Source organism: Ictalurus punctatus, chromosome 14 (genome assembly GCF_001660625.3).
Source record: "Ictalurus punctatus breed USDA103 chromosome 14, Coco_2.0, whole genome shotgun sequence".
Classification (NCBI taxonomy): Eukaryota; Metazoa; Chordata; class Actinopteri; order Siluriformes; family Ictaluridae; genus Ictalurus; species Ictalurus punctatus.
This window is the reverse complement of record NC_030429.2, coordinates 4,567,586-4,592,885: the sequence shown is the minus strand read 5'-3', so window position 1 is coordinate 4,592,885 and position 25,300 is coordinate 4,567,586. Positions and strand designations below refer to the sequence as shown.

The 25,300-nt window shown below is 42.5% G+C and overlaps 1 protein-coding gene and 1 long non-coding RNA gene across 4 annotated transcripts in view; one reads left to right on the top strand and one right to left on the bottom strand.

Annotated features, from left to right (window-relative positions):
- Positions 1-163: 163 nt before the first annotated feature.
- Positions 164-7,240, top strand: LOC108274644 (uncharacterized). 2 transcript variants are annotated; one of them, XR_001814514.1, is made up of 4 exons: positions 164-353; positions 6,569-6,715; positions 6,827-6,916; positions 7,208-7,240. It is a non-coding gene; the product is annotated as an uncharacterized LOC108274644 (long non-coding RNA). The 2 variants fall into 2 exon arrangements; XR_001814512.1 differs by having other exon boundaries at positions 6,559-6,715.
- Positions 7,241-12,897: 5,657 nt separating this feature from the next.
- The window catches only part of plxnb2b (plexin b2b), a 158,550-nt gene continuing 146,147 nt past the window's right edge, over positions 12,898-25,300 (bottom strand). For both annotated transcript variants that reach the window (XM_053685569.1, XM_053685570.1), the window contains 5 exons: positions 18,845-18,992; positions 18,673-18,737; positions 16,414-16,489; positions 16,253-16,327; positions 12,898-16,075 (listed from right to left, as the gene is read on the bottom strand). In XM_053685569.1, coding sequence (XP_053541544.1) covers positions 15,971-16,075; positions 16,253-16,327; positions 16,414-16,489; positions 18,673-18,737; positions 18,845-18,992 — 469 coding nt within the window. In that variant the 3' untranslated portion in view covers positions 12,898-15,970. The remainder of the gene's footprint in view (positions 16,076-16,252; positions 16,328-16,413; positions 16,490-18,672; positions 18,738-18,844; positions 18,993-25,300) is intronic.

Sequence of the window (25,300 nt, the reverse complement as noted above, 5' to 3'; positions counted from 1 at the left end):
TCCCACACAAAGGTTTACATTCACTTTAAATAATTTAAGATTAAAAACAAAATGAATTTCAGTGGTGAATGAATTGTGGCTTAGTGGTTAGCACGTTCGCCTCACACTCCAGCGTCAGGGTTTCTATTCCCACCCACTGTGTGTGTGGAGTTTGCATGTTTTCCCTGAGTTTCCTCCCCCAGTCCAAAGACATGCATGGTAGACCATAGTGTATGAGTACCCATTCACATGTTGGCAATTATTATTATTATTATTTAAATTAAATAGCAATAGAAGATCACATGGCAAAGATAAGACAGAAGACGATAGATGTTGCAGGGCAAGATTGAAATCTTCCACCATTGTCAAATTTGGTAAGTAAATATTTGTTCATATTGATTTCATCACTTGTAAAAACGACATGTACTATAGAATAGTGTATTGTTTCTAATAGTAAACAATACAAGTATTGTTTACGTCGTTTCTACATCGAATTTAACCGCGGCTAATCCACACATAGTTTGGCTAATCGTATTATGTTGTTGCTAGGCAGCGAACTAAAATTAAATATCTATAAAAGTAACGAAACAAAACTAGCTAAGTATTATTTCTTATAGTCACTTAATACACGTTTAATATATCAACAATTTATCTCCTTGATTTGCAAAAATAAGGGGGTAGGTTAGCCTGAGGACGAAATTCACATGCGACACTATAAACTATCCTCTGAGATATTGCTACATATCACAATATGTAAATATGTGTGTGTGCACCATATTCAATGTTTATTTATCTACTTTATGTAATTTTTTTATGTGAATGCGAGAATACAGAGCAGGAACTGCGTGGTGTTAAATAAGCAAAAATCGTGAGAGAGAGCTTAATGAAGTGCTCGCGCACCGTGTAGTGATGTGTAGTTCATGAACGATTCATTCATTTCCAACGAATCTTTAATATGATTCGGGAACAACGAGTTGTCTCAGAGAGTGATTCGTTAATTTCCAACGAATCTTTAATATGATTCGCGAACAACGAGTTATCTCAGAGAGTGATTCGTTCATTTCCAACGAATCTTTAATATGATTCGGGAACAACGAATTGTCTTAGAGAGTGATCCGTTCATTTTTGAACGCGCATGCGCAGCAACATCCCCATATGTTCTGTACCGGAAACAGAAATGATTAGTTCACCTCTGGAGTCTTTGGTTCGAGTCGTTCGTTCAGCACTTCACAGCCCCACTGCATTCAGAATATGGAGCAGTCACGTGATGAACGAATGCCTCGAACCTGAAGACTTGAGACGTGAACTAATCAAATGTGACGTGATAAAAGAAGAATGACTCGAATTGAGAGGAGAGGTGAACTAACAGACTGCATAGCCTAATGCTAAGCAATTAATCAAGGCCAAGTCCTACATTAAGTGGATGAAAACAGTCGTATACTGCAATGCATAGCCTATAATATCGTTAAAGTTAATAAAACAACAAAGGAAAAAGATAACTCATCATTGCCCTGAGTTACTCCTGAGTGATTGTGTTAATATTTGTGGCTATGCTTGCATATTAGATTTCAAGCAGTTTGTTTAAGTATGCAAGTCGTTAAATGCTAAATAAATAAATAAATAAACAAACACACACACACACACACACACACACACACACACACACAAGAAAGAGATGTCCAGACAAATGATGCTAGAAAACTACACAATGTTTTCTGTAAATACTGTTGTTATTTTTATTATAATAATTGTCCTACTTTACATTTCCTCATACTACACGTCCTTTATTAATCCTTATCACCATTATTTTAGTTTGATACTTTCAAGCACGTTCAGAAAGTATTCTATATATATAATGGGCGCACGGTGGCTTAGTGGTTGGCACGTTTGCCAGGGTCGGGGGTTCGATTCCCACCGTGGCCCTGTGTGTGCGGAGATTGCATGTTCTCCCCGTGCTGTGGAGGTTTCCTCTGGTTACTCCGGTTTCCTCCCCCAGTCCAAAGACATGCATGGTAGGTTGATTGGCATGTCCAAAGTGTCCGTAGTGTATGAATGGGTGTGTGAGTGTGTATGTGATTGTGCCCTGCAATGGATCGGCACCCTGTCCAGGGTGTACCCCGCCTTGTGCCCCATGCTCCCTGGGATAGGCTCCATGTTATATATATATATGACATAAATATGAACTATATCAAGAGATTTGGTGAGAATCTATTACTTTGGTCCTGATCTTGCTTGTGTACACTGTTTATTACATTTTTGAATGACTTTTTTTTCTTTTCTTCATAGAATTACTTCAGGCACTGAAGTAACTGTCTTTTTTGTCATATCCAATATGAAAAAAATGATTAACCTTGCATCTTTTGTTCTTTTACCTAAAGTACAGTGTAACTTTATGCATTTGGCTACATTGTACAGTCGTCGGTAGTAGTTTGGAATGGAACCTTATGACATTTGACCTGCACTGTGAAAATTCAAGTGAGTTCCCTTTCAAAGGGAACTTTGACGTTGCATTTAGCATAACAGTATGGGAAGTGCCCTTGTGCGCGTGACCAGTATCTGAAGCTTGTGTAAAATCATGCCTCTACTTATAGGTCTGCCATGATCAGGTGACGTGACAGTTAAGCGCGTCGCGTGATATATATATATATATGGCACCTCTAATCCACGCCGCCAGCCTTATTATCTTCAGCGAGACTGCATGTCTGTTGTCTGTGTGACAAAAAACGCTTAATTTCTACTCTATATTTTCTCAAAATCTCTAAACTTTTCTATCCCTTTTTTAGAAAAAAAAGAAAAGAAAAGAGACGCAAATAATGAGCGAGAAAGAATTCAGAAAGTGTGTTACGCTTTGCTCCCGTTTCATCACGGGAGCAGACGGACACGCTTTCTGTATGAAGTGGTTGGGCGTAGAGCATGCGACAGCAGCCCTCGAGGGATCTGACTGTCAGCACTGTGAACATTTCACGATTAGGCAGCTCTGCTCTCGACTCGCTCTCTTCTCGTCCGAAGGGAGTTGGGTTTCAGAGCCTCGCAAATCTGGGCAGGCCGCTGCCAAAGCAGCCAGCTGGCTAAGGTCGTGGAGTTCTCATATGGATTTGGAAGAGGAGCCGGAGATGAGTGCTGCTCTATCTCTTGCTCTGTCTTCTGGGTCTGGCCCTCCGCCTGACTTTGGAGCTCGCGTCGCGACTCCTCCTTCCCCTATGGAAAGCCAAAACACCGGTGCCATTGCACCAAAAACCGACAGCAGCTCTCAAGCACATAAAGAGCAGCTTGAGGTGATTACTAGGGCAGTTAAAAAGTTTAATATAGACTGGCCCGGGGAAGAGGAAGTGGCTCATAGCAGGCTGGATGAGCGCTTCCTCTCCAGTGAAAATAAATATAAAGCTCCCTCACACCGCAGAAAACTACCCTTTTTTCCAGAAGTGCATGATGAGATACATCACGTTTCTGGAGAAAACCACACACTGGAGAAAGCCATGTTTATAACCCCTCAACGTCTGATTACTCAGCTGTCATGGGGAGTGAGCAGCACGGCTATTTAGCGATGCCAAAGATGAAGGAGGCGCTTGCCAGCCACCTCTCTCCATCAACGGCAGGTAATTTAGGGAGGCCAACTTTACCTTCTAAGCCATGTAAGGCCACCTCGGCGTTGGTGGGCAAAGCCTATGCGGCAGCGGGTTTTGCTTGTGGGTCACTGCATACAATGGCAGTGTTGCAGGCCTACCAAGCAGACCTGCTGAGTGAGCTCAATACTGGGGAGGGAATTGGACCCGAGGCAGTGGCAGAGCTGTGCCGCGCCACAGATTTTCTCTCTGGGTGACCAAACAAACAGCCCGTCATATCGGCCGTTCAATGGGTAGCCTGGTTGTGGCGGAGAGGCACCTATGGCTCAACCTCTCAGGGATGGGGGACAAAGATAAGGTCTCCTTGCTGAACACCCCTGTTAAACCTTCCGGCCTGTTTGGCAGCGCAGTTAATGGCATCGCTGACAGGTTTCGTGAGGCAAAACAGCAAACGGCGGCGTTCAGCCAGTTCCTTCCCCGTCGAGTTCGTCCAGGCCTCCATGAGTGGAGCCCGGGTCAGTGCTAGTGCAAGGGAGGTGCAGAAGGCAGCAGCTAACGTCATACCATTGGGCCTATTGCACATGAGACTGTTTCAGTGGTGACTAAAAAGTCGGGGGTTTCATCTGAGGATGAAACCTCTGAGAGTAATCAGTGTCATGCGGCAGTGCCCGTAGTTTCTAGCCTCGGGTCACACTCTAGGGGCGTCTCCTTATACCGCAAGACGGTAATGACAGACGCATCCCTCACAGGCTGGGGTGCAGTCTTAAATGGCTGTCCAGCTTACGGTCTTTGGAGCGGCCCTCATCTGGAGTGGTATATAAATCACCTAGAGATGCGGGCCGTATTCCTAGCACTGAAATTCTTTCTTCCTCAGTTGAGAGGTCACCATGTGCTAGTTGTGTCAGACAACACTGCGGTGGTCTCATATATCAACCACCAGGGAGGGTTACGTTCACGACCCCCTGTTCAGGCAGGCGCAACTAATCCTTCTCTGGGCAGAGGGAAAGTTTTTGTCAGTGAGTGCAATGTACATTCCGGGCAGTCAGAATGTAGGGGCAGACATCCTGTCGAGGCAGGGGCTGAGGCCCGGGGGTGGAGTCTTTCTCCACAAGTGGTGGAGTCCATATGGCAGAGGTTCGGACAAGCGGAACTGGATGTGTTTGCCTCCGTGGAGACAACACACTGCCAGCTGTGGTTTGCCCTCACTCCTCCCACACCATTGGGGCTGGATGCTATGGTGCACACGTGGCCGAGGTCACGTCTATATGCTTTTCCCCCGATCGCTCTGCTCCCACAAGTTCGAGCGAGAGTTCACCAAGATTGTCTACGTCTGCTGCTAGTAGCACCTTATTGGCCAGCTTGAATATGATTCTCAGAGATAATTTCCCTGCTCGACAGTACTCCTTGGGAGATTCCCATCCACAGGGATCTACTGTCTCAAGCCGGAGGGCTGATTATCACCCTCGGCCAGAACTATGGAAACTGTGTATCTGGCCAATGAGGGGCACTAGCTCATAGATTCTGGTCTCACAACTGAGGTTGTAGAGACCATGTTAAATGTTAGAGCACCATCCACAAGGAAATTGTATGTGCTCAAGTGGCGGCTTTTTGTCTTGTGGTGTGAGGAACTTCAGCTAGACCCAGTGAACTGTGCAATAGCTACAGTCCTGGAGTTCTTACAAGAACATTTCTCAGCAGGGTTAGCTCCTTCTACAATCAGGGTTTATGTGGCCACTGTTTTGGCCAGCCACACCCCTGTTGATGGAGCCTCTGTGGGGCAACATCCTCTAACTTCGAGGTTCATACATGGTGTCAGACAACTGAGGCCCATCTGCAGGCCGCGCATACCTTCCTGGGACCTTTCTGTGGTCTTGGAAGGTCTGTCAGGTGCCCCATTTGAGTCCTTAGAGTCAGCCCTTGAGAAGCCTCTGACTCTAAAAGTAGCTCTTCTACTGGCCCTGACATATCTCAAGCGAGGGGGAGATCTACAAGCTCTCTCTGTTGCCCCTTCCTCCCTTGACTTTGCCCCTGGATTAGCCAAGGCCTTCCTGTATCCTAGGCCGGATTATATTCCTAAAGTGCCTACATCGGCTGCCCACCCTGTGGTGTTGCAGGCTTTCTGCCCTCCTCAATTCCTCACACCGGAACAAGAGAGGATGCACCTGCTGTGTCCAGTAAGGGCTCCCTGTACTTACGTCCACCGCTCTGGCCAGTGGCGTAAGTTGGAGCAGTGGCTGGTCTGCTTTGGCGGCGACAGTAAAGGTGATGCTGTGTCAAAGCAGAGCCTCTCTAATTGGATAGTGGAAGCAATCTCTATGGCTTACGAGGCGTGCGGTCTCGCCACGCCTCTGGGCATAAGAGCTCATTCCACTAGGGTGGTCGCCTCCTCGAAGGCTTTGTCCAAAGGGGTATTCTTGCAGGATGTGTGCTGCTGCAGGATGGTCTACAACACATATTCATGCATTATTACAGCCTGGATATTCATTCCACCCCAGGCTCGAGTGTCTTGCAGTGACCCTCGGGCTTGGGTCTTTTTGAACAGGCCGTACCCTCAGTATGACGGAGTGGATATTCCCGTTCCTAAACTGTTATGCTAAATGCAACGTCGAAGTTCCCTTTGAAAGAGAACATCGGGTTACGCATATAACCCTGTTCCCCGAGAAGGGAACGAAGCGTTGCATAGCTTTGTCATACCATGGCAGGTCTGTGAATTGCGTCTTCGCTTCAGATAATAGAGGCTGGCGGCATGGTTCACAGGTGCCATATATATATCATGTGATGCGCTTAATTGCCACGTCACCTGATCATGGCAGGCCTATAAGTAGAGGCATGATTTTACACAAGCTTCAGATACCGGTCACGTGCGCAAGGGTGCTTCCCATACTGTTATACTAAATGCAACGTCGAAGTTCCCTTCTCAGGGAAAAGGGTTACATGCGTAACCCCAACATTTTTTTGCAGTGTTGTTTAACATGTTTATGTGTTATGTTTGTTTGATGTTCTGCAATGACTGGAGATCAGTGCAGAATTCACCAGACGTGTCGATGGACCTGAGCAAGTCCTTTTATGAGGGTCTTGACAAACATGTCACAAAGCTGCTGTATTTGTACCGCTCGAGGCACTATGCAGACATCGCAGAAATGAGTGCCATACTGGAGAGCCTGGATAAAAATGTGAGTAGATTTATTTCAGGTGTTCTTGTTTTGTAAATACTGTGGTCCTTTCCTTTCTTGCTATTTCTCTTGTCCTGCATAATTTGAATATAAAACATTTGTACTTTTGAGGCATCAAATCAACAGAAGAGGGTTGCAGTACTGCTGGGGCTGCCATTGTACATGTGGGAGAATCCATCTCAGTTCTTACAGATCTGTGAGGTAAGTGTCTGTGAGGAAAGTAAGAAGGGATGTTGGAAGATATTCAGATAATGGAAGTCCATGTATTGATATTTCCAACTATTTTGATGGAGTATACCTTGTATTATTTTCATGACAGATGATAAATTTCAGGAAGTTGTACTGTATTTTTTCCCACCTTCTAATATGAATTCATTTTGTGCGATAACTAGTAAAGTTAAGATCGGTTCACTCACGCTGTTCTTAAGTCGTTGAGCTTGTGAAGTTGTACGTGTGAAAGCACATTTTAAAGTTTGTCTTTGTTTTTAATAGCACACAGATTCTGAAGAAGATTTAATCAAGGGCTGCAGCGACTGCAGCGATGTAACACTTATATTCGAAGAAGTTTTCGTTCTACGCAATCTTGGTGATGTACCAAATGCATTTGTCAACTTGATGGGATTCCTTTATACACTTAACATAAACTACCCCCAAAACTTCACATACACCTTTGAGGTCATTCAGAGGCTGTTCATGAACATTGGAACTGATGCCTGCAGTGCACGAGTACATTCACTTAAAAATAAACTGCTCAAGTAGAGATGGGTGTTATGGATTTCTTGTAAGAGAGATTTCGCTGCTTTGAGACAATGTCTATTGTAAAAAGCGCTATACAAATAAAATTGAATTGAATTGAATTGAATTGAATTTCATGTGTTGTTGTGTTGTGTATGTTACAGTTTCTATGCCTCAACAGCATGACTTCAATTATGTTTTATATTTTCACCTTTAAACACTGGGCAATTGAAATGTAATTTTGTTAGGCAAGGACTGATTTCTGCTTGCTTTTTCTGTATATTTTGAGAAATTCTTTAATTTATTTATTTATTTATTTATTTATTTTACAATTGTAATAGATTTTTTGTTTACTCAAATTGATCTTACCACAATATTACATTTTTAACCTTTTGCTTAAAGAGTTAAAAGAAACACTGGCTATTGTAGCTTGTAGCTCTGGATATTTGAACCTGTTTGACTTGTTCTGTTTAAATTTGTAAATTTATAAGTGAAACAATTGATGAAGTCTTTCATATGGAAAATGGATTGTTATTTATTTGGTTGAACTTGCCACATTAAGTTAAATGAACTCAAATTTTAGTACAGACAGTTTGAAAAAGTTAAGTTCACCTTACTTTTATAACAGTATTTCAACTGAACTTGGGAAGTCTGCATTACTTGAAGTGAGTAGTTGGGTCAATTATTTAATCATGTCAACAAAACTTTTTAAGTTGAAATGACTTATTATTTTACGTAAATACAACTTAACTGAGTCAAAGCAAAAAGACAACTCAATAAGTTAAGTTGAGTGAACAAATTCTTTTTTACAGTGCACACACTCAATGGAATTAGTTTTAAAAAGTTTTTTTTATTATTATTATTATTTTATTTTATTTTTTTACCTTTTTTCCTGTCAGAATTGTTATACAGACAAATTGTTGTACACCATTTGAATGTTGTCTTCTGTTATATTTAACTGTCTCTCCTTATATATAAATAGTATATCAATATAAAGCCTTCATAGATACTGACACAGTGAAGTTAATCAGAGCAAATTAATCTGTAAAATCGCTCATCCGCTGATATGGGAATGGAGTGATCTATAATATAATCACTCAGCTCGCTTGCGCTTGATAAGGGGAAACTTTATCATATTTTTTCAAACTTTTTCTTACTTTTTTAAAGTCCAGTGGTTGTATACAGATGTGCATCATTACAATTACAGTCCCCTCTGAAATATTGGAACAGCAAGGCCTATTGTTTTCACTAAACATTGAAGACATTTGGGTTTGAGATCAAAAGATGAATATGAGACGACAGATCAGAATTTCAGCTCTCATTGGTTTTTGGTTGTGTCCAGATGTTGTGCATCACCCAGACCTTAAACTGGATCTTCGCCTTATAATTCTAAGGTTGCAACTTACTTTCCCTAGATATAAAAATGTGGAAATGAGTAAGGAAAGCCAGTGCAGCAGCATGCAGTGGAGAAAATGCAAGTGGACACATAGCAGCAGAGGAATTCTCTCAGCTCTTGCGTCCTTGAGTTCAGTCTTAGAGTAAACTGACAACAATATCCTTCATGTCAGTTGTACACTCTTTCGGTATTAAGATACAGCCTCAGTCTGCCATGCAGTCAATGCATTACTTTAATCTTTTTTCTTTTGTTACATGTCCTCAACTTGCTGCAGAAGGTTTCAAGGAGGCATTTTTCAAAAGCTGTTTGCGATGTGAGATATAGAGATAAATGCTCAAAGAGTAAAAAGAATGACATATTCTACAGACACCAAGGCCAAACTGAGTTGGAGGAAAACACTTTATAAAAACAATAGGCATATTTTATCAGCACTAGGTATGGTAAATGGCCAGTAAATTACGAGTTATAGTATCTTGCCTAAAGAGACAGAGGACGAGAACATCATTCACGATCTTCAGTGGATGTAAAAAGGCTACACACCCCTGTTAAAGTGGTCTTCTTATTGGTTAAGTCATTCCTTTGTTGATTTGGATATATGCTTCGGGTCATTATCGTGCTGAAAGGTGAAATTCCTTTTCATTTTCAGCTTACTAGCAGACACATGAATGTTCTGCACTAAAATCGACTGGTATTTATAGCTATTCATGATCCCCTCCACCTTGATAAAAACAACAAATCGAATTCTGACTGAAGAAAAGCAGCCCTCTAGCATGATGCTGCCTCCACCATGCTTCACCATGGGTATGGTGTTCTTTTGGTGGTGCCTTTTTTTTTTTGCATCAAAGAAACATTTTGAAATTGATCTCATCAGACCATAAGACACTTTGCCACATGGTTTGGGGTGATTTAGTTGGGATGTTTTTTTTTTTGTGTGAGAAAGTGCTTCCGTCTAGCCGCCCTACCCCATAGCCCAGACATGTGAAGAATACGAGAGATTATCGTCACATGCAGAGAGTAATCAATACTTGTCAGATTTTCCTGCAGCTCCTTCAATGTCTTGGCAGCCTCCCTGGAAAGTTTTTGTCTTGTCCTTTTGTAAATTTTGGACGGACATCCCGCTCTTGGTGATGTCACTGTAGCGGTCCATTTTCTCCACTTGTTGATGACGGCCTTCACGGTGTTCCATGGTACATCTAATGTTTTGGGAATACTTTTATACCCCTCTCCCGATCGAGATCTTTAAATAAGTGACATACCATGCTTTGTAATCTCTTTGCGGACCATGGCTTCAGCGGTCAGATGAAAATCCTCCAGAAACAGCTGTGGTTAATCAGAATACTTTCATTGGTGACAGCTGTTTGATAATTACTTTTGAACATGAGATTGAATGTGATTGGTTGAACATAACCACATCCCCAATTATAAAAGAGTGCGCACACTGAATTTCACTGACTTTTTAGATAGTTCACATTGCGCGTGGTAAAAAGTTCCGAGATGATTTATCTTGGTTTTGTTTTTGTTTTTTTTCCCCGTCACAAAAACCTGCCATTTTAACAGGGGTGTGTAGACTTTTTATATCCACTGTACAATGCAAACTAGGCTTCATTACGAGCGTCTTTGTGTAAGAGACGTATCCTTCTGTCATTACCCACCCACAGCATCTGCTTTTGTGGTCAACCAAGGCAATACTAATCAGGACAACACACTAAACATAACTCGGTCTTCTAGTTTAATTACAGTCTCCATTGCTTTTTGTTTGTTTGTATGTAAATGGAAGGAGAAAATAATACATTTAAGAATTTCTGAAGTGTGAGAAGGGATTAGACATGGCTGCAGGATAGAACACCCCCCCCACACACACTCGTTGAGTGATGAACCATGAGTGATGCCGCCGGCTGAGATGGAAGGAAGTGTGCAAGTGTTTAAATCATTATGTTGTCAGCAAGAGAAACACAAGCTTTTTTTAAACCCTTGTATTAATTTCATTTGATTGATTGAGCAGCCATGTGAAGCACGGCCTTCTGGACTGGAAAGCTCACAGATGCTGAGAGGATTTTGTTTTTTTATTCTATAAATAATATCAAGTAAAAAAAAAAATCCCGCTTGCCGCATTGTCATAATGCTTTTGTCGGCCTTTAACTGTGAATGTGCTCCTCTTACAATTACAGGTCACAATGACTTTTCTGACTCAGTGACCCATGAGGAATTCTCAGTAATGGAAAATATTTATTCTAGGTTGGTGCCTGTCTGGGATGGTTTCTCGTTAGTAATTTTTCTTTTCTGTTTTTGCTGTGGGGGCGGTGAGGAAAGGGGGGGGGGGGGTGGTATGATGGGGTACATGAGCATAACTTGCATTGCTGTTGCTCAGTTGGTTTGGTTTCATGGGACTTCATCTTCGCTTTGATTTTCTCTCTTTGGCACAAAGCAGTGTCTGCTTTCATCTTTTTTATTTTTTTTTTTAGATTTATTTATTTATGCAGTGATTTAATTAATCTTCCTTGGGTTGAGATTTTCTGGGCCATTGTTGGGATCCCTGGAATAATGCTTTGCAGGTATTGTTTATTTTTGACACTGCGTGTTGCTTTAGATGCAGATGCTTTTGAATATTGCACTTAATACTGGTGCGTAGTGAAGTATTTATTCATACTGAAGTTTAAATATTTAACCAACTGATCAGCCATAACGTTAAAACCACCTGCTTATTGTCGAGGTATGGACTCCACACGACCCCTGAAGGTGTGCTGTGGTATCTGGCACTGAGGTGTTAGCAGAAGATCCTTTAAGTCTTGTAAGTTGCGAGGTGGGGCCTCCATGGATCGGACTTTTTTGTCTGGAAACATCCCACAGATGCTTGATCGGATTGAGATCTGGGGAATTTGGAGGCCGAGTCAACACCTTGAACTCATCGTCATGTTGCTCAAACCGTTCCTGAACAGTTTGTGCAGAGTGGCAGGGGACATTATCCTGGTGAAAGAGGCCACTGTCGTTAGGGAATACCGTTGAAGGCGTGTACTTGGTCTGCAACAGTGTTTAAGTAGCTGGTACGTGTCAAAGTAACATCCACATGAATGTCAGGACCCAAGTTTTCCCAGCAGAACATTACCCAGAGCTTCTGTTGACTTGCCTTCTTCCCATAGTGCATCCTGGTGCCTTCTCTTCCTCAGGTAAGCGACGCACACGCACCACGTGATGTCCACGTGATGTAAAAGAATACTTGATTCATCAAACGAAGCCGCCTTCTTCCATTGCTACACGGTCCAGTTCGGATGCTCACGGGCCGATTGTAGGCGCTTTCAGTGGTGGACATGGGTCAGCATGGACACTTGGACCCGTCTGCGACTACGCAGCAAGCTGTGATGCACTGTGTGTTCTGACGCCTTCCTATCACAGCCAACATGAACTTTTTCAGCAATCTGTGCTATAGTATCTGTAGGTTCAGACCAGACTTGTCGCTTTTGCACCGCATGCGCCATCAACGAGCCTTTTGGTGCCCATGACCCTCGTGTCGGTTTCACGGTTTCCATCCGTGAATCAATTTTAATAGGTACTAACCACAGCATAACGGGAACACAACACGTGTCGTTTTGGAGATGCTCTGACCCAGTGGTCTAGCCCTCACTATTTAGCCCTTGTCAAACTCAATCAGATCCTTACGCTTGCCCATTTTTCCTGCTTCCAACACATCAACTTTGAGAACTGACTGTTCACTTCCTGCCTAATATAACATATCCCACCCCGCCTCGACGGGTGCCACTGTAACGTGATAATCGATGTTATTCGTGTCAACGGTTTTAATGTTACGGCTGATCGGTGTATGCACCGACATTCTCTATAATGAAAACTCAAAAGGTCATCAACACTAATCAGTGACAATTACGCATCATAAATACAGTCTGCTCACCGACTGACCACCTTTTCTGTTAACATCAATAAGGACAAACTCATTTACAGGTTACACAGCAGTTCAGTCGTGGTCGAGTCATATCCGAGATGTTCATCCAGCGGGAGGAGGGGAAAAAAAAAAAAAAAAACACCACACAGAGAGAGGCGATGAAATGGAAGTGTCTCTTTATTGATGTAAGGGCGCAAGGTGTTTAGTCAGGCCTTGACCCTTGCTGAGCGGCGAGCACTTCAGTACAAACAGATTAGGCGTGTTAGAACTCTTCTGAGGTGCCAGGCCTGAAAGAGCCACGGCTAATCTTTATTCTCCCGCCTTACTGTACGTTAAGAGTCCCAGGATTTCTTGGTTCACTATACAACCACAAGGAAGGGTGAGGAAGGTGGGGACGGGAAGTTAACATCTTGATAACAGCACAACAATCGCCATTTTCCAGGACTTCAAATGCATAGGATATTACACAAGAATACATTGTTGACAGATTTGCTTTTCTGTTGATACAAAGGCATATAATATCATAAGACATGAAAGAATAAAAATAACTGCACAGCAGTAAGAAGGTCATCGAGTATAGATATTTTTCATACACACTATGGAATAGCATAGAAACAAATTATAGCTCTAAGGGATAACACAACAGTGAAACACCCTGTGCTACTCAACACTTCTATTGAAGATTCTCCTTTCGGATGAGGAATAAAAGCAAAGTCGCAGATGCTTTGGGGGGGGAGGAAATTATTTTACATTCACCACAGCTTAGTTTAGTTCAGACTAAGCTTGTTTCCAATACAACTACAGTACAAAAGCACACACACACACACACACTCACCCATCCACACCAACACAAGCCATAGACACCCCAAAGATGCACACTAATACAAAAACTGCCTTTTTCTCTCTTATTTGATTAGCCTATTGGCACATTGTGACTACGGCACAAAATGATCCTACTTACACTCGACACCACGGCTGCAAATACACTGCAAACGCCCTAAGACTAAAACTCGCCATTATCACCAAATATCATCAAACAAACAAACAAAAAAAAAAAGGTGTAACACTTATCGTTTAAGGCACATTCTGGTGAAAGAAAGGCTGAAGAAGCTTTACATTGAGCTATTTAAGGGATAAGGGCTTGGTCTCCGGTTGCGAGCGGAAATGGAAAAATGAGGAATAACGCACGCGCGTGTGTGTGTGTGTTGAAAAGCACGGTGTCAGCAGCCCACATGCAATTAAGATCAAACACGGCTCCCGCTGCTTTCATTACAGCGCCGGGGAATTGAGTGGGCAGTGCCAAGCGCCACAAGGCTTCTTCACGACGCTCCACACTGTTCGGCGACAAAACAGACCAGCATTACTTCAAAGAGGAACTCCCACTATTCAGAGACCGAAATGTATCCGACTGGCAGTAAAATCAGGGCCAAGACGAGCCCTGAGAGGTACAGCTCAAAAAGAGGATTAAAGAAGAAAAAAAAAAAAAAAAAAAAAAAAAGAGAGAGAAAGGGATTTGTCGTGATCAAGAAGCAGTTTTGACTGACCAAAATTCTAAATCTCAGTCAGTATTGAGTATTAAAAAAAAAACTGATCTTGGATCAACCAGGAAAGCAACACTGAACAGCTTCATAGATGGGTAGGGGGGGAGGCTACCTTAAAAGCTCATAGTACTCAACAACAGTGAGAAGGATTTTGTGTGTATTGCAGTATTTGGTGCTTATATTTCCGACATCTAGAGGTATGAGTACAAATACTGAAACGTAAAAATAAATAATAAAAAAAACAAACACAGCAGGCGTTATTGAATCTTCTTGTACGATTCACATGATGCAAACACATTCAAATCGCTTTGAAAAGTACCATTAGGTTTAGTACCGAGCCGTACGCACCCACCTGTGCTCGTGCCTAAGTGCCCGTCTCCGTCGCGGATTCATTTCCGCACGACGCTGTAAGACGCTAAGACTCGAAAGCGACGAGAGGACAAAAAGTCGATCAGCCCTCAAAATCGTGTGCTTGCTGGCAAAAGGTCGGAAAACGGTCTTCAACGGAGCGCCGGAAGAGATTCGGGGGTGCTTTTGGATGAAACTCATGTCCTGGACGAAACCCAGCCCCGGTCGAGCGGTTTTATGATATTAGGACGAGCTTATATTAAAAAAAGTCAGCGGAGCGTTTGATTCGGTCGCGTCGAGGCAATTCTTCGAGGAAACACAGGCATGCTGTAATCATGACGGGAATGAATTGCCATCAGCTTTTAGTACGTTGCACCATAAAACGTTAGCGTCTGCTGTATTTCTGAGACGGACTGAAACTGTGCACTGAACAGACAGACAACAATAAGCGTCAATCCTGATACGAGAACGATGGCTGTACATAAATAAAGGAACGTTGTTGTTGTTTTGTTTTTTTAGAAAAAAATGACATGCCTTGTGTTGAGAGACTTTTCGGTTGGGAATACTATTGCCTAAACAAAATCTCGTCTGTGCTTTTTTCCTTGTTGTTGTTGTTGTTGATGATGATGATTTAAGGGTATGGACAGGAAGTGCTCTGCTGCTGCTGGCTTTTCCGGTGTATCCTCAGGTTTCTAAGGTGGCACCAAAAGCTCAGCAGATTTGAATCAATAGAAAAACACGAGCAAGCCCTGCTGGGAAAACCGTCTATGTGCTTTCTGACGATGGTGTTTGGCTGAACAATGCATTAGTCATGATTCCAAGGTGAACAAACACACACACACACACACACACACACACACACACACACACACCAGTGCACAATACCAATGACCGAGCATCTCCCATTTGGTCAGAATTTAGGCATCCTGTGTGTGAGCAATTAGCAGTCATCTTACACACACACACACACACACACACACACACACACACACACACACACACGCGCGCCTCACGTTTATACAGAGACTTTATAAACAAAATCAACACAAGGCTGTCAGTTTAAAAAGATATTTCTTCCTTATAAAGCTTTCCGCATAAAGACTGCACGTTAAAAAAAATATATAATACAATTCTTAAAACCTTTTTTGTTTTGTTTTTTCTCTACACATGAAGAAATTCAACATCTGATTATATTTATATGCTAATTACACACCAAGGGACATTTATTCTTTAACCGGGCCTTCTTCCGTCCCAGAGACTCGAGTCCGACGTTGACCGGTGGCGGGTTTTTCGTCCCACGTCGGTCTCTTTCTCTCGGTCCGTCTCTCTCCTCTGTGGACGGGTTAGAGATCCGTCACTTTCTTCTCGAGAGCGGCGGCGATCTGCTGGAGTCGCATCGTGAGCTGCTTACACTGAGCTGCGGGGTCTTCATCCAGAGCCAGGATGATCTGTGTGTGTGTGTGAGAGAGAGAGAGAGAGAGAGAGAGAGAGTCACATTAAAACGAACTCCGAAGATGTAAAGATATTAAAGTCACCGCAAGAACATTAGACGTCCGAAACTCTATTTGCACCATGTACTCGATTAGCATCCATCCTGAGAATAGTGTGTGTGTCAGCACTTTTACCTCCTTATAGTATTTGCTGGCGTACTGGTACAGCTGATGGAGGGCAACTTGTGTATTCAGTTTGTCGGTATGGGCCTACAGGACGCAAAGAACAACATTAAAACAGGTGCACAGGAGGCTTTTCGGGAATCTTGAGGAAAGCAGAAAGTAGGCGCTCTCACCCGTGACACTTCAGCCAAGTGCGTGTTCATGTCTTGGTCACTGACTGGCACCATGAGTCGGATCCCTTTGTAGTAACTGTGGGATTGACATCATGGAAAAACGAAACAAAACAAAGGTAGTCATCAGCGTTTAGTTTAAAACTAAACAACGGTGTTTGCGCCATAAATTATTCTCCTAGTTTTTAGACTAAATAAGAAAATAAGTATTAGTAGTTTAAGTAATAAGTAGTTTTCTCATTCGATTTTTTTTTTTACATTACTAATGTTTCTAATTACACTCATGATGATACACTTCACATTTTCATGGTATTGTACTTCTGTCTACAAAGAAAAAAAAACTGCATACCACCAAAAACAATTATTCTTATTTTTTAAAGGTCTCTAGGGCTGATAAACCTGAGGGATGGGGATTTGGGATGGCGCTTTGGAATAACGCATTGGGATGGCGCATTGGGATGGTGCTTTAGGATGGCACTTGGAATGGTGATTTAGGATGGCGATTTGGGATAACGCTTTAGGATAGCGATTTGAAATGGTGATTTGGGATGGCGCTTTGAAATAACGTTTTAGGATGGTGCTTTGGGATGGCGCTTTGGGATGGCGCTTTGGGATGGCGCTTTGGGATGGCGCTTTGGGATGGCGCTTTAGGATGGCGCTTTAGGATGCTGCTTTGGAATAACGCTTTAGGATGGCGCTTTGGGATGGCGCTTTGGGATGGCGCTTTGGGATGGCGCTTTGGGATGGCGCTTTGGAATAACGCTTTAGGATGGCGCTTTGGGATGGCGCTTTGGGATGGCGCTTTGGGATGGCGCTTTGGGATGGCGCTTTGGAATAACGCTTTGGGATGGCGCTTTGGGATGGCGCTTTGGGATGGCGCTTTAGGATGCTGCTTTGGAATAACGCTTTGGGATGGCGCTTTGGGATGGCGCTTTGGGATGGCGCTTTGGGATGGCGCTTTAGGATGGCGCTTTTGGAAGGCGCTTTGGGATGGCGCTTTAGGATGGCGCTTTGGAATAACGCTTTGGAATAACGCTTTAGGATGGCGCTTTGGGATGGCGCTTTAGGATGGCGCTTTAGGATGGCGCTTTGGAATAACGCTTTGGGATGGCGCTTTGGGATGGCGCTTTGGGATGGCGCTTTGGGATGGCGCTTTGAGATGGCGCTTTGAGATGGTGTTCTGAGGGCACTTTAGGATGGCGCTTTGGAATAATGCTTTAGGATGGCGCTTTGGGATGGTGCTTTGGGATAATGCTTTAGGATGGTGCTTTGGAATAACACTTTGGAATAACGCTTTAGGATGGCGCTTTGGAATAATGCTTTTTTATTATGGCGCTTTGGGATAACACTTTAGGATGGCACTTTGGGATGGCCCTTTGGAAGAACGTTTTAGGATGGCGCTTTGGAATAACGCCTTGGGATGGCGCTTTTGGAAGGCGCTTTGGAATAACGCTTTGGAATGGCACTTTGGGATAACGCTTTAGGACGGGGGTCATTTTAACTCCAATTGATGGCATTTTAGTCTCTCGCTATAGGATAGATATTTTCTGTCTGAAAATACACCGCAAAAAAAAAAATTCTAGTATAATAAGATTACAACGAACCAAATATAAGATTATTAAGCCATCAGTACTCATTTCAAACATTTAGCCCAGTTTAAGCATTTACTTCTAGAAAAGACGCTAAATAAACTGCCAATCAAATAAAAAAACAGCAAGTAATAACGTCTGGAAATATGTTTAATGATCATAAACGTGGTTTATTGTAATCTTACAATAAGAAATACTAGACCCGATCGACTATCTTCAAGATACTTTCACTTGCTAAGATGACAATGTTTTTTTTTGCAGTGCATTTTGTCTTCCCTCCTATACGACCAACCTCAAATCCATTACCGACTGCAGCGAGAGCCTAGTTGTAGTCACTTAACTTAGCCGTCTTTGCCGGAGCGCATCGCATCGGACCACATAAACAGCCGCGTAAATGGCTCGTGTAGCAGGCACCATCAGTGCGTGCTCGGTACAAACGTTTTCCTATAATCTCAGCGTAAAAAACATCATTTTGCTATGAAAATGCATTACTAGTGTGGACATGGCACATAAAGGGGGGAGGGAAAGTTGCAACGAGGCCTTGAGACGTTTAGCCATGCTTTGTTTTACATCAGGAACCAAGGCATCGGTTACATACACACGTAAGCGACTGTGTAGTTATAATTATTGGATTTTTCTTTTTTTAACATGTGATAAGAATAAGAAGACTTACTCGTCCACCATTTTTTTGTATGTGGAGATCTCCTTTGCATAGAGGAGTTTGTTGCTTGGGGAGTCCTGGAGGAAACAGGAAAATGTTACCGGACCATATGTATTCTCTATAGTCTCTGTGTATTATTAGCTCCTGGCACTAGTGTGTTTTATTCCGAGCCCGTGTGACTCACCCTGCTGAGTTTGTGCTCCGATTTAGTGCAGGCATCCATGAAGGTCTGAGCAATGACCGATAATGAGGCGTCGACCACTTCTGTCACGTGGACGTCGAAGATGAAATGAGGGTTCTTCAGGATGTTCACCCAGAACCTAAGCGGGAGACTGCGGAGAGAACGCGACACAGGACAAGATGACCTTAGAATATAACCTCAGGCAGTGAAGCCCTAATCATCATTAGTTCTAGCAGTGATTGTAACTCCCAACAGGCCTAATATGGCAAGCTGTTCAAATGAAGAAAGCTGTAATGGGATTTAATGAATTTGGCTCAGCTGAATACTGATCCAACGCCTGCAGTCACATGAAAAGAAATTCTGATTACCTCTCTTCGATTAAAAAAAAAACAAACAATTTTTTTAAATCCATCGAACTTAGTGCATTCCTACTGTACTTTGAAAATGACGTACATTTGCTCTTGAGCTTCTGAAATATACGGTAGAAAATAAATGGACGCACAACATGCTGAGCACTTATAAAACCCTTCACCCTTCACAGTCAGGCTGCCTGGGATACCAGTACTGAAAAAAGTTCTGCTACCTCAGACATTTTTTCAGTACTGGTACTAATCAGATTAGGAAAGGAATTACTAGAGATGCTCCGATACTAAATTTCTCAACCGATACCGATACCGATACCGACAGTATCTTGGTTCTGCCTTTTATGCTTTCTTTTAAATTAATAATAGTTAATCCCACAATTCCGAACGAAATGCAAACAAACACTTTATTCTCTCCATTTCAACAAGCTGTTTCACAGGAACAGCGAACGCATCACTCAAATGAACATGAACACATGAACTACATTCTGAAGAGTAAAGTAAGATTTCTTAACTTATTGAATGTTATTAGTTCATAGCATTGCCCGAATTCTAAAAAACCTCCTGTTCGTCTCATATTCGTAAACATTCGTTTATATATAATATAAACTTCTTTTAAAAATGATATTAAGTCATTAACATTAACCGGATATGAAATACACTACTCTGTGCAACATGTACATTTTTTACGCAACTCATCTTCATTTAAATCCTTCAACGGCTTACTGGAGCTTTAATTCAGCGCGAGCAGCTCGGAAAAAAATAAAATAAAAACAAATTAGACTCGACGCTGAAACCCCCGCTTCACTGCTGCGGCGTCCGGTGTAAAATTTGAGCAGTGCAGAGATTACAGACTGCAGTTTTATTGTCATTGACATCTTTACACACTGCACGTAATCGTGTGTTTACACGCCCTCTTTTGATTGACAGGATATAATCGGCCCTGTTCGTCGGATGCCTTTATCGGCCGATACGTCGGTGCATCTCTTAGTAATGACCGTTTCCTTTACTGCACCAACATAAGAACTAGATCATTGTGCTTTTACGTTAGTTGTATATTTATGAACTTGATTCAATTCTAGCTCATTGTCGTTATGTGTATGTGAATTGTGTTCCGAAGGTAACGTGTCGTTTTTGGTAACACGGAGAGAGATGTCGCTGACAGTCCGCCTCGCTTTCTCGTCGTTAACGCCGCACGATTGTCATGTCATCAGCAAACTTGACTCATACTTGGCGACACGGTCATGGGTGCGGAGCGGGGGAGATAGAACACGGACCAATTTGATCCCAATTTGCTCATTTCCTGCCCACTCGCTAGTTGTGCTATCAAGTGAGGAGTGTCAAGGCTAACGCATGCTTCTTTTGAGACACGTGCAGCCAGCCACTCGGGAAGGGCGAACTCGTGTGCACAAATAAGCTCACGCACACCCACAATTGGTTTGAGTGACAGAGGAGAGAGGAATGCCATCACTACCAGCCACAGAGCACGGCCTCAGCCAGAAATAGCATTCTAACTCACGATGTCCTGACAATAGGACCAACAATTTTTCCATTGCACCACTCGGGAACCCGACGAAGAGCATTGTCGCATAGTGCTCGTTTCCTTCGAGTACCATTTGTCTGACCAAACATGCTGCATCTTCAATGAATCAGTTCAGCGTTCCGATAATTCCGCTCTCGATATGTGTCTTTCAAAGAGCGTAACGGTACGACAGTCGTTGAGGCATGTTACTGGTCTCATGTTACGTCTCAAGACTGAGATTTTCAGTGAGAGAGGATGTCAGTTGGTGGCTCTCAGAACTTTACCAGGAAGCCGTGTGGTCCTGAAAAGTCGAGTGTGTGTATTCTCTTCAGGAATTCTTCTGGAGATGGAGTGCATGCTGGATCTTCCGAGAGAGCTGAGCAGGTCACTGGTTAGCTTCAAAGGAGGAATGAAATGCGTTGAGCTCTTCAGGAAGGAAGGCATTTACCTCTTTACTTTACTTTTATAGTCAGTGATTGCTTGGCTCCCCTGTTCCATAGGTTAGCGTTAGCATCAGTTTGCAGGCTAGTTGTGTTTGGAAGCCTCGATGCACAACGTCAGGTCATGTCTGCCTGCACTCAATGCCTCACTGTCTCCAAATTTGAAAGCTGGAAGGAAAATGTCACGATCCATCCATGGCTTCTGGTTTAACAGAGGGCAGGTTGCGGATGCAACATCTCCTACACACTTACTGATGAAGACAGTGACAGATGTTGCATATCTGTCCACATCCACTATACCCTAGTAGGCAGCTGTCTCTAGATTACCACAAGGTCATGTTTTGTTTTCCAGTTTTGTTTTGTTTTTGATTTAAAATATTCAACTTTGCTATGTTTCATTTTTTTATAAACCTATAAAATAGTACTTTTGGTAGCATGGAGAATTAAATCATTTATTTAAAAAATATAAATCATGATAAAGCATGTCCCAAACCTACAGTTAACTTATTCAATAGCTGTTCTGAGATAGAACTGCTATAATCAGAGACAGCCAGTAAGATGGCACGGGCAACCCCTGGTAGCTGATTGGCTGATTAGAACAGTTCCACCCACCTGCTGGGACAAACTAATGTAGTGCATAATAAGAGTTAATAGTTACATTCATCTGAATGTGAACATTTGCGCCTTTAGTCTGTTTAGAAAATAAAACGGAAAGAAGGTAAAGATTAAAAAGTTACAGATGATGATGGGTATCTGTTACATAATCCGATACCGACGCTGGTATTTGTTACATAATCCGATACCGACGCTGGTATTTGTTACATAATCCGATACCGACGCTGGGTATTTGTTACATAATCCGATACTGATGATGGGTATCTGTTACATAATCCGATACCGACGCTGGGTATTTGTTACATAATCCGATACTGATGATGTGTATCTGTTACATAATCCGATACTGATGCTGGGTATTTGTTATATAATCAGACGCCGGGCATTTATTACGTAATCCGATACCGACGCTGGTATTTGTTACATAATCCGATACCGACGCTGGGTATTTGTTACATAATCCGATACCGACGCTGGGTATTTGTTACATAATCCGATACTGATGCTGGGTATTTGTTATATAATCAGACGCCGGGCATTTATTACGTAATCCGATACCGACACTGGTATTTGTTACATAATCCGATACCGACGCTGGATATTTGTTACATAATCCGATACTGATGCTGGGTATTTGTTATATAATCAGACGCCGGGTATTTTTTTACGTAATCCGATACCGACGCTGGGTATTTGTTACATAATCCGAAGCTGGGTATGTGTTACATAATTCGACGCCGGGTATTTGTTACATAATCCGACACCAACGCTGGGTATTTGTTATATAATCCGACACCGGTTTTTTATTTTTACATAATCTGATGCCGGGTATTTGTTACATAATCAGACACAGATGCTGGGTATTTGTTATATAATCCGATACCGACGCCAGGTATTTGTTACAAAATCCGACGCCGACGGTGGGTATTTGTTACATAAACCGACGCTGAGTATTTTCTTTTTACATAATCCGACGCCAGGTATTTGTTACATAATCCGATGCAGACACTGGGTATTTGTTACATAATCCGACGCTGGGTATTTGTTACATAATCCGACGCCGATGCTGGATATTTGTTACATAATCCGACGCAGACGCTGGGTATTTGTTACATAATCCGATACCGACGCTGGGTATTTGTTACATAATCCAACACAGACGCTGGGTATTTGTTACATAATCCAACACAGACGCTGGGTATTTGTTACATAATCCGATGCTGGGTATTTGTCACATAATCAGACACAGACGCTGGATATTTGTTACATAAACCGACGCCGGGTATTTGTTACATAAACCGACACCGACGCTGGGTATTTTCTTTTTACATAATCCGACGCTGGGTATTTGTTACATAATCCGATGCCGACGCTGGGTATTTGTTACATAATCAGACGCCGACGCTGGGTATTTGTTACATACTCCGACGCTGGGTATTTGTTATATAATCCGACGCTGGGTATTTGTTACATAATCCGACGCCGACGCTGGGTATTTGTTACATAATCAGACGCCGACGCTGGGTATTTGTTACATAATCAGACGCCGACGCTGGGTATTTGTTACATAATCAGACGCCGACGCTGGGTATTTGTTACATAATCAGACGCCGACGCTGGGTATTTGTTACATAATCAGACGCCGACGCTGGGTATTTGTTACATAATCCGACGCTGGGTATTTGTTACATAATCCGACGCTGGGTATTTGTTATATAATCCGACGCCGGATATTTGTTACATAATCCGAGGCCGACACTGGGTATTTGTTATATAATCCGATGCTGGGTATTTGTTACATAATCAGACACAGACGCTGGGTATTTGTTACATAATCAGACGCTGACGCCGACACTGGGCATTTGTTAAATAATCAGACGCTGACACTGGGTATTTGTTAAATAATCAGATGCTGACGCTGACACTGGGCATTTGTTAAATAATCAGACGCTGACACTGGGTATTTGTTAAATAATCAGACGCTGACACTGGGTATTTGTTACATAATCAGACGCTGACGCCGACACTGGGCATTTGTTAAATAATCAGACGCTGACACTGGGTATTTGTTATATAATCTGTCACTGACGCTGGGTATTTGTTACATAATCAGATGCCGACACTGGGTATTTATTACATAATTTGATACAGATGCTGGGTATTTGTTACATAATCTGATACAGATGCTGGGTATTTGTTACATAATCTGACGCTGGGTATTTGTTACATAATCCAACGCCGGGCATTTGTTACATAATCCGATACCGACGCTGGGTATTTGTTACGTAATCCGATACCGACGCTGGGTATTTGTTACGTAATCCGATACCGACGCTGGGTATTTGTTACGTAATCCGATACCGACGCTGGGTATTTGTTACGTAATCCGATACTGATGCTGGGTATTTGTTACATAATCCGATACCGACGCTGGGTATTTGTTACATAATCTGACACTGACGTTGTTGTTTTTTTTTTTTTAAACATAATCCAACGCTGGGTATTTGTTACATAATCCGACACTTTATTTATTTATTTATTTATTTATTTACATAATCTGACGCCGACGCTGGGTATTTGTTACATAATCCGATGCCGACGCTGGGTATCTGTTACATAATCCGATGCCGACGCTGGGTATCTGTTACATAATCCGATGCCGACGCTGGGTATCTGTTACATAATCCGATGCCGACGCTGGGTATCTGTTACATAATCCGATGCCGACGCTGGGTATCTGTTACATAATCCGATACCGATGCTGGGTATCGGATCAGTGCGATCTCTCCTTTAAATATTAGGTAATAATCCCTATAACTAACCAGCACTATTATGTTCTCATGTATAATCTCCCTATCGTTATACGTTTGTGCTATGCTGATGCGAAATATTAACACCATGTCCACAGTTTTCATTATGAAATCGTGCGCACATAATGCATAACACATATAATGCTGAGGTCTCTGTCTACTAAAGAAGTCACTTTAAACGACAATTTAGTCGCGTTACCCGTCTGACCCACAGATTTAATCCGAATAAAACAGAACAATGTATGTAAGTACACATTAGGCAGAAGTGGTGTACATGTGCGCGCTTCATCCCGGCTTCCCCTCAACTCTAATACATGACCTGTATAATAACCTGCATGAATGCTACGATACAAGCGATTTGCCACTTTATTAGGTATTAAGCTAACACACTTGCGACTCAGTGCATGCAGGCATTACTCATGTGAATTATTTCAGACTGCTTTTAAACGGCCTTTACGGTGACAAAGATAAACATTTACCTCGTTCAAATTTTTTTTTTTTATTCCGACCGGGTTTAGAAGCGTGCTTGCAGCCTATAATAAGTTCACAGGGTGTTCGTTCTAACGTTTTAAACATTTAACTCACAGTAAGTTGCTGAGGTATTTATAGAAAAAGTTTACGCAACAGTACACTGGCAAAATGAGTACAAGTACACGATCATTACTTCAGCAATAGACTTTTCATTTATTTCTTTTAGCAGTACTAGTGTA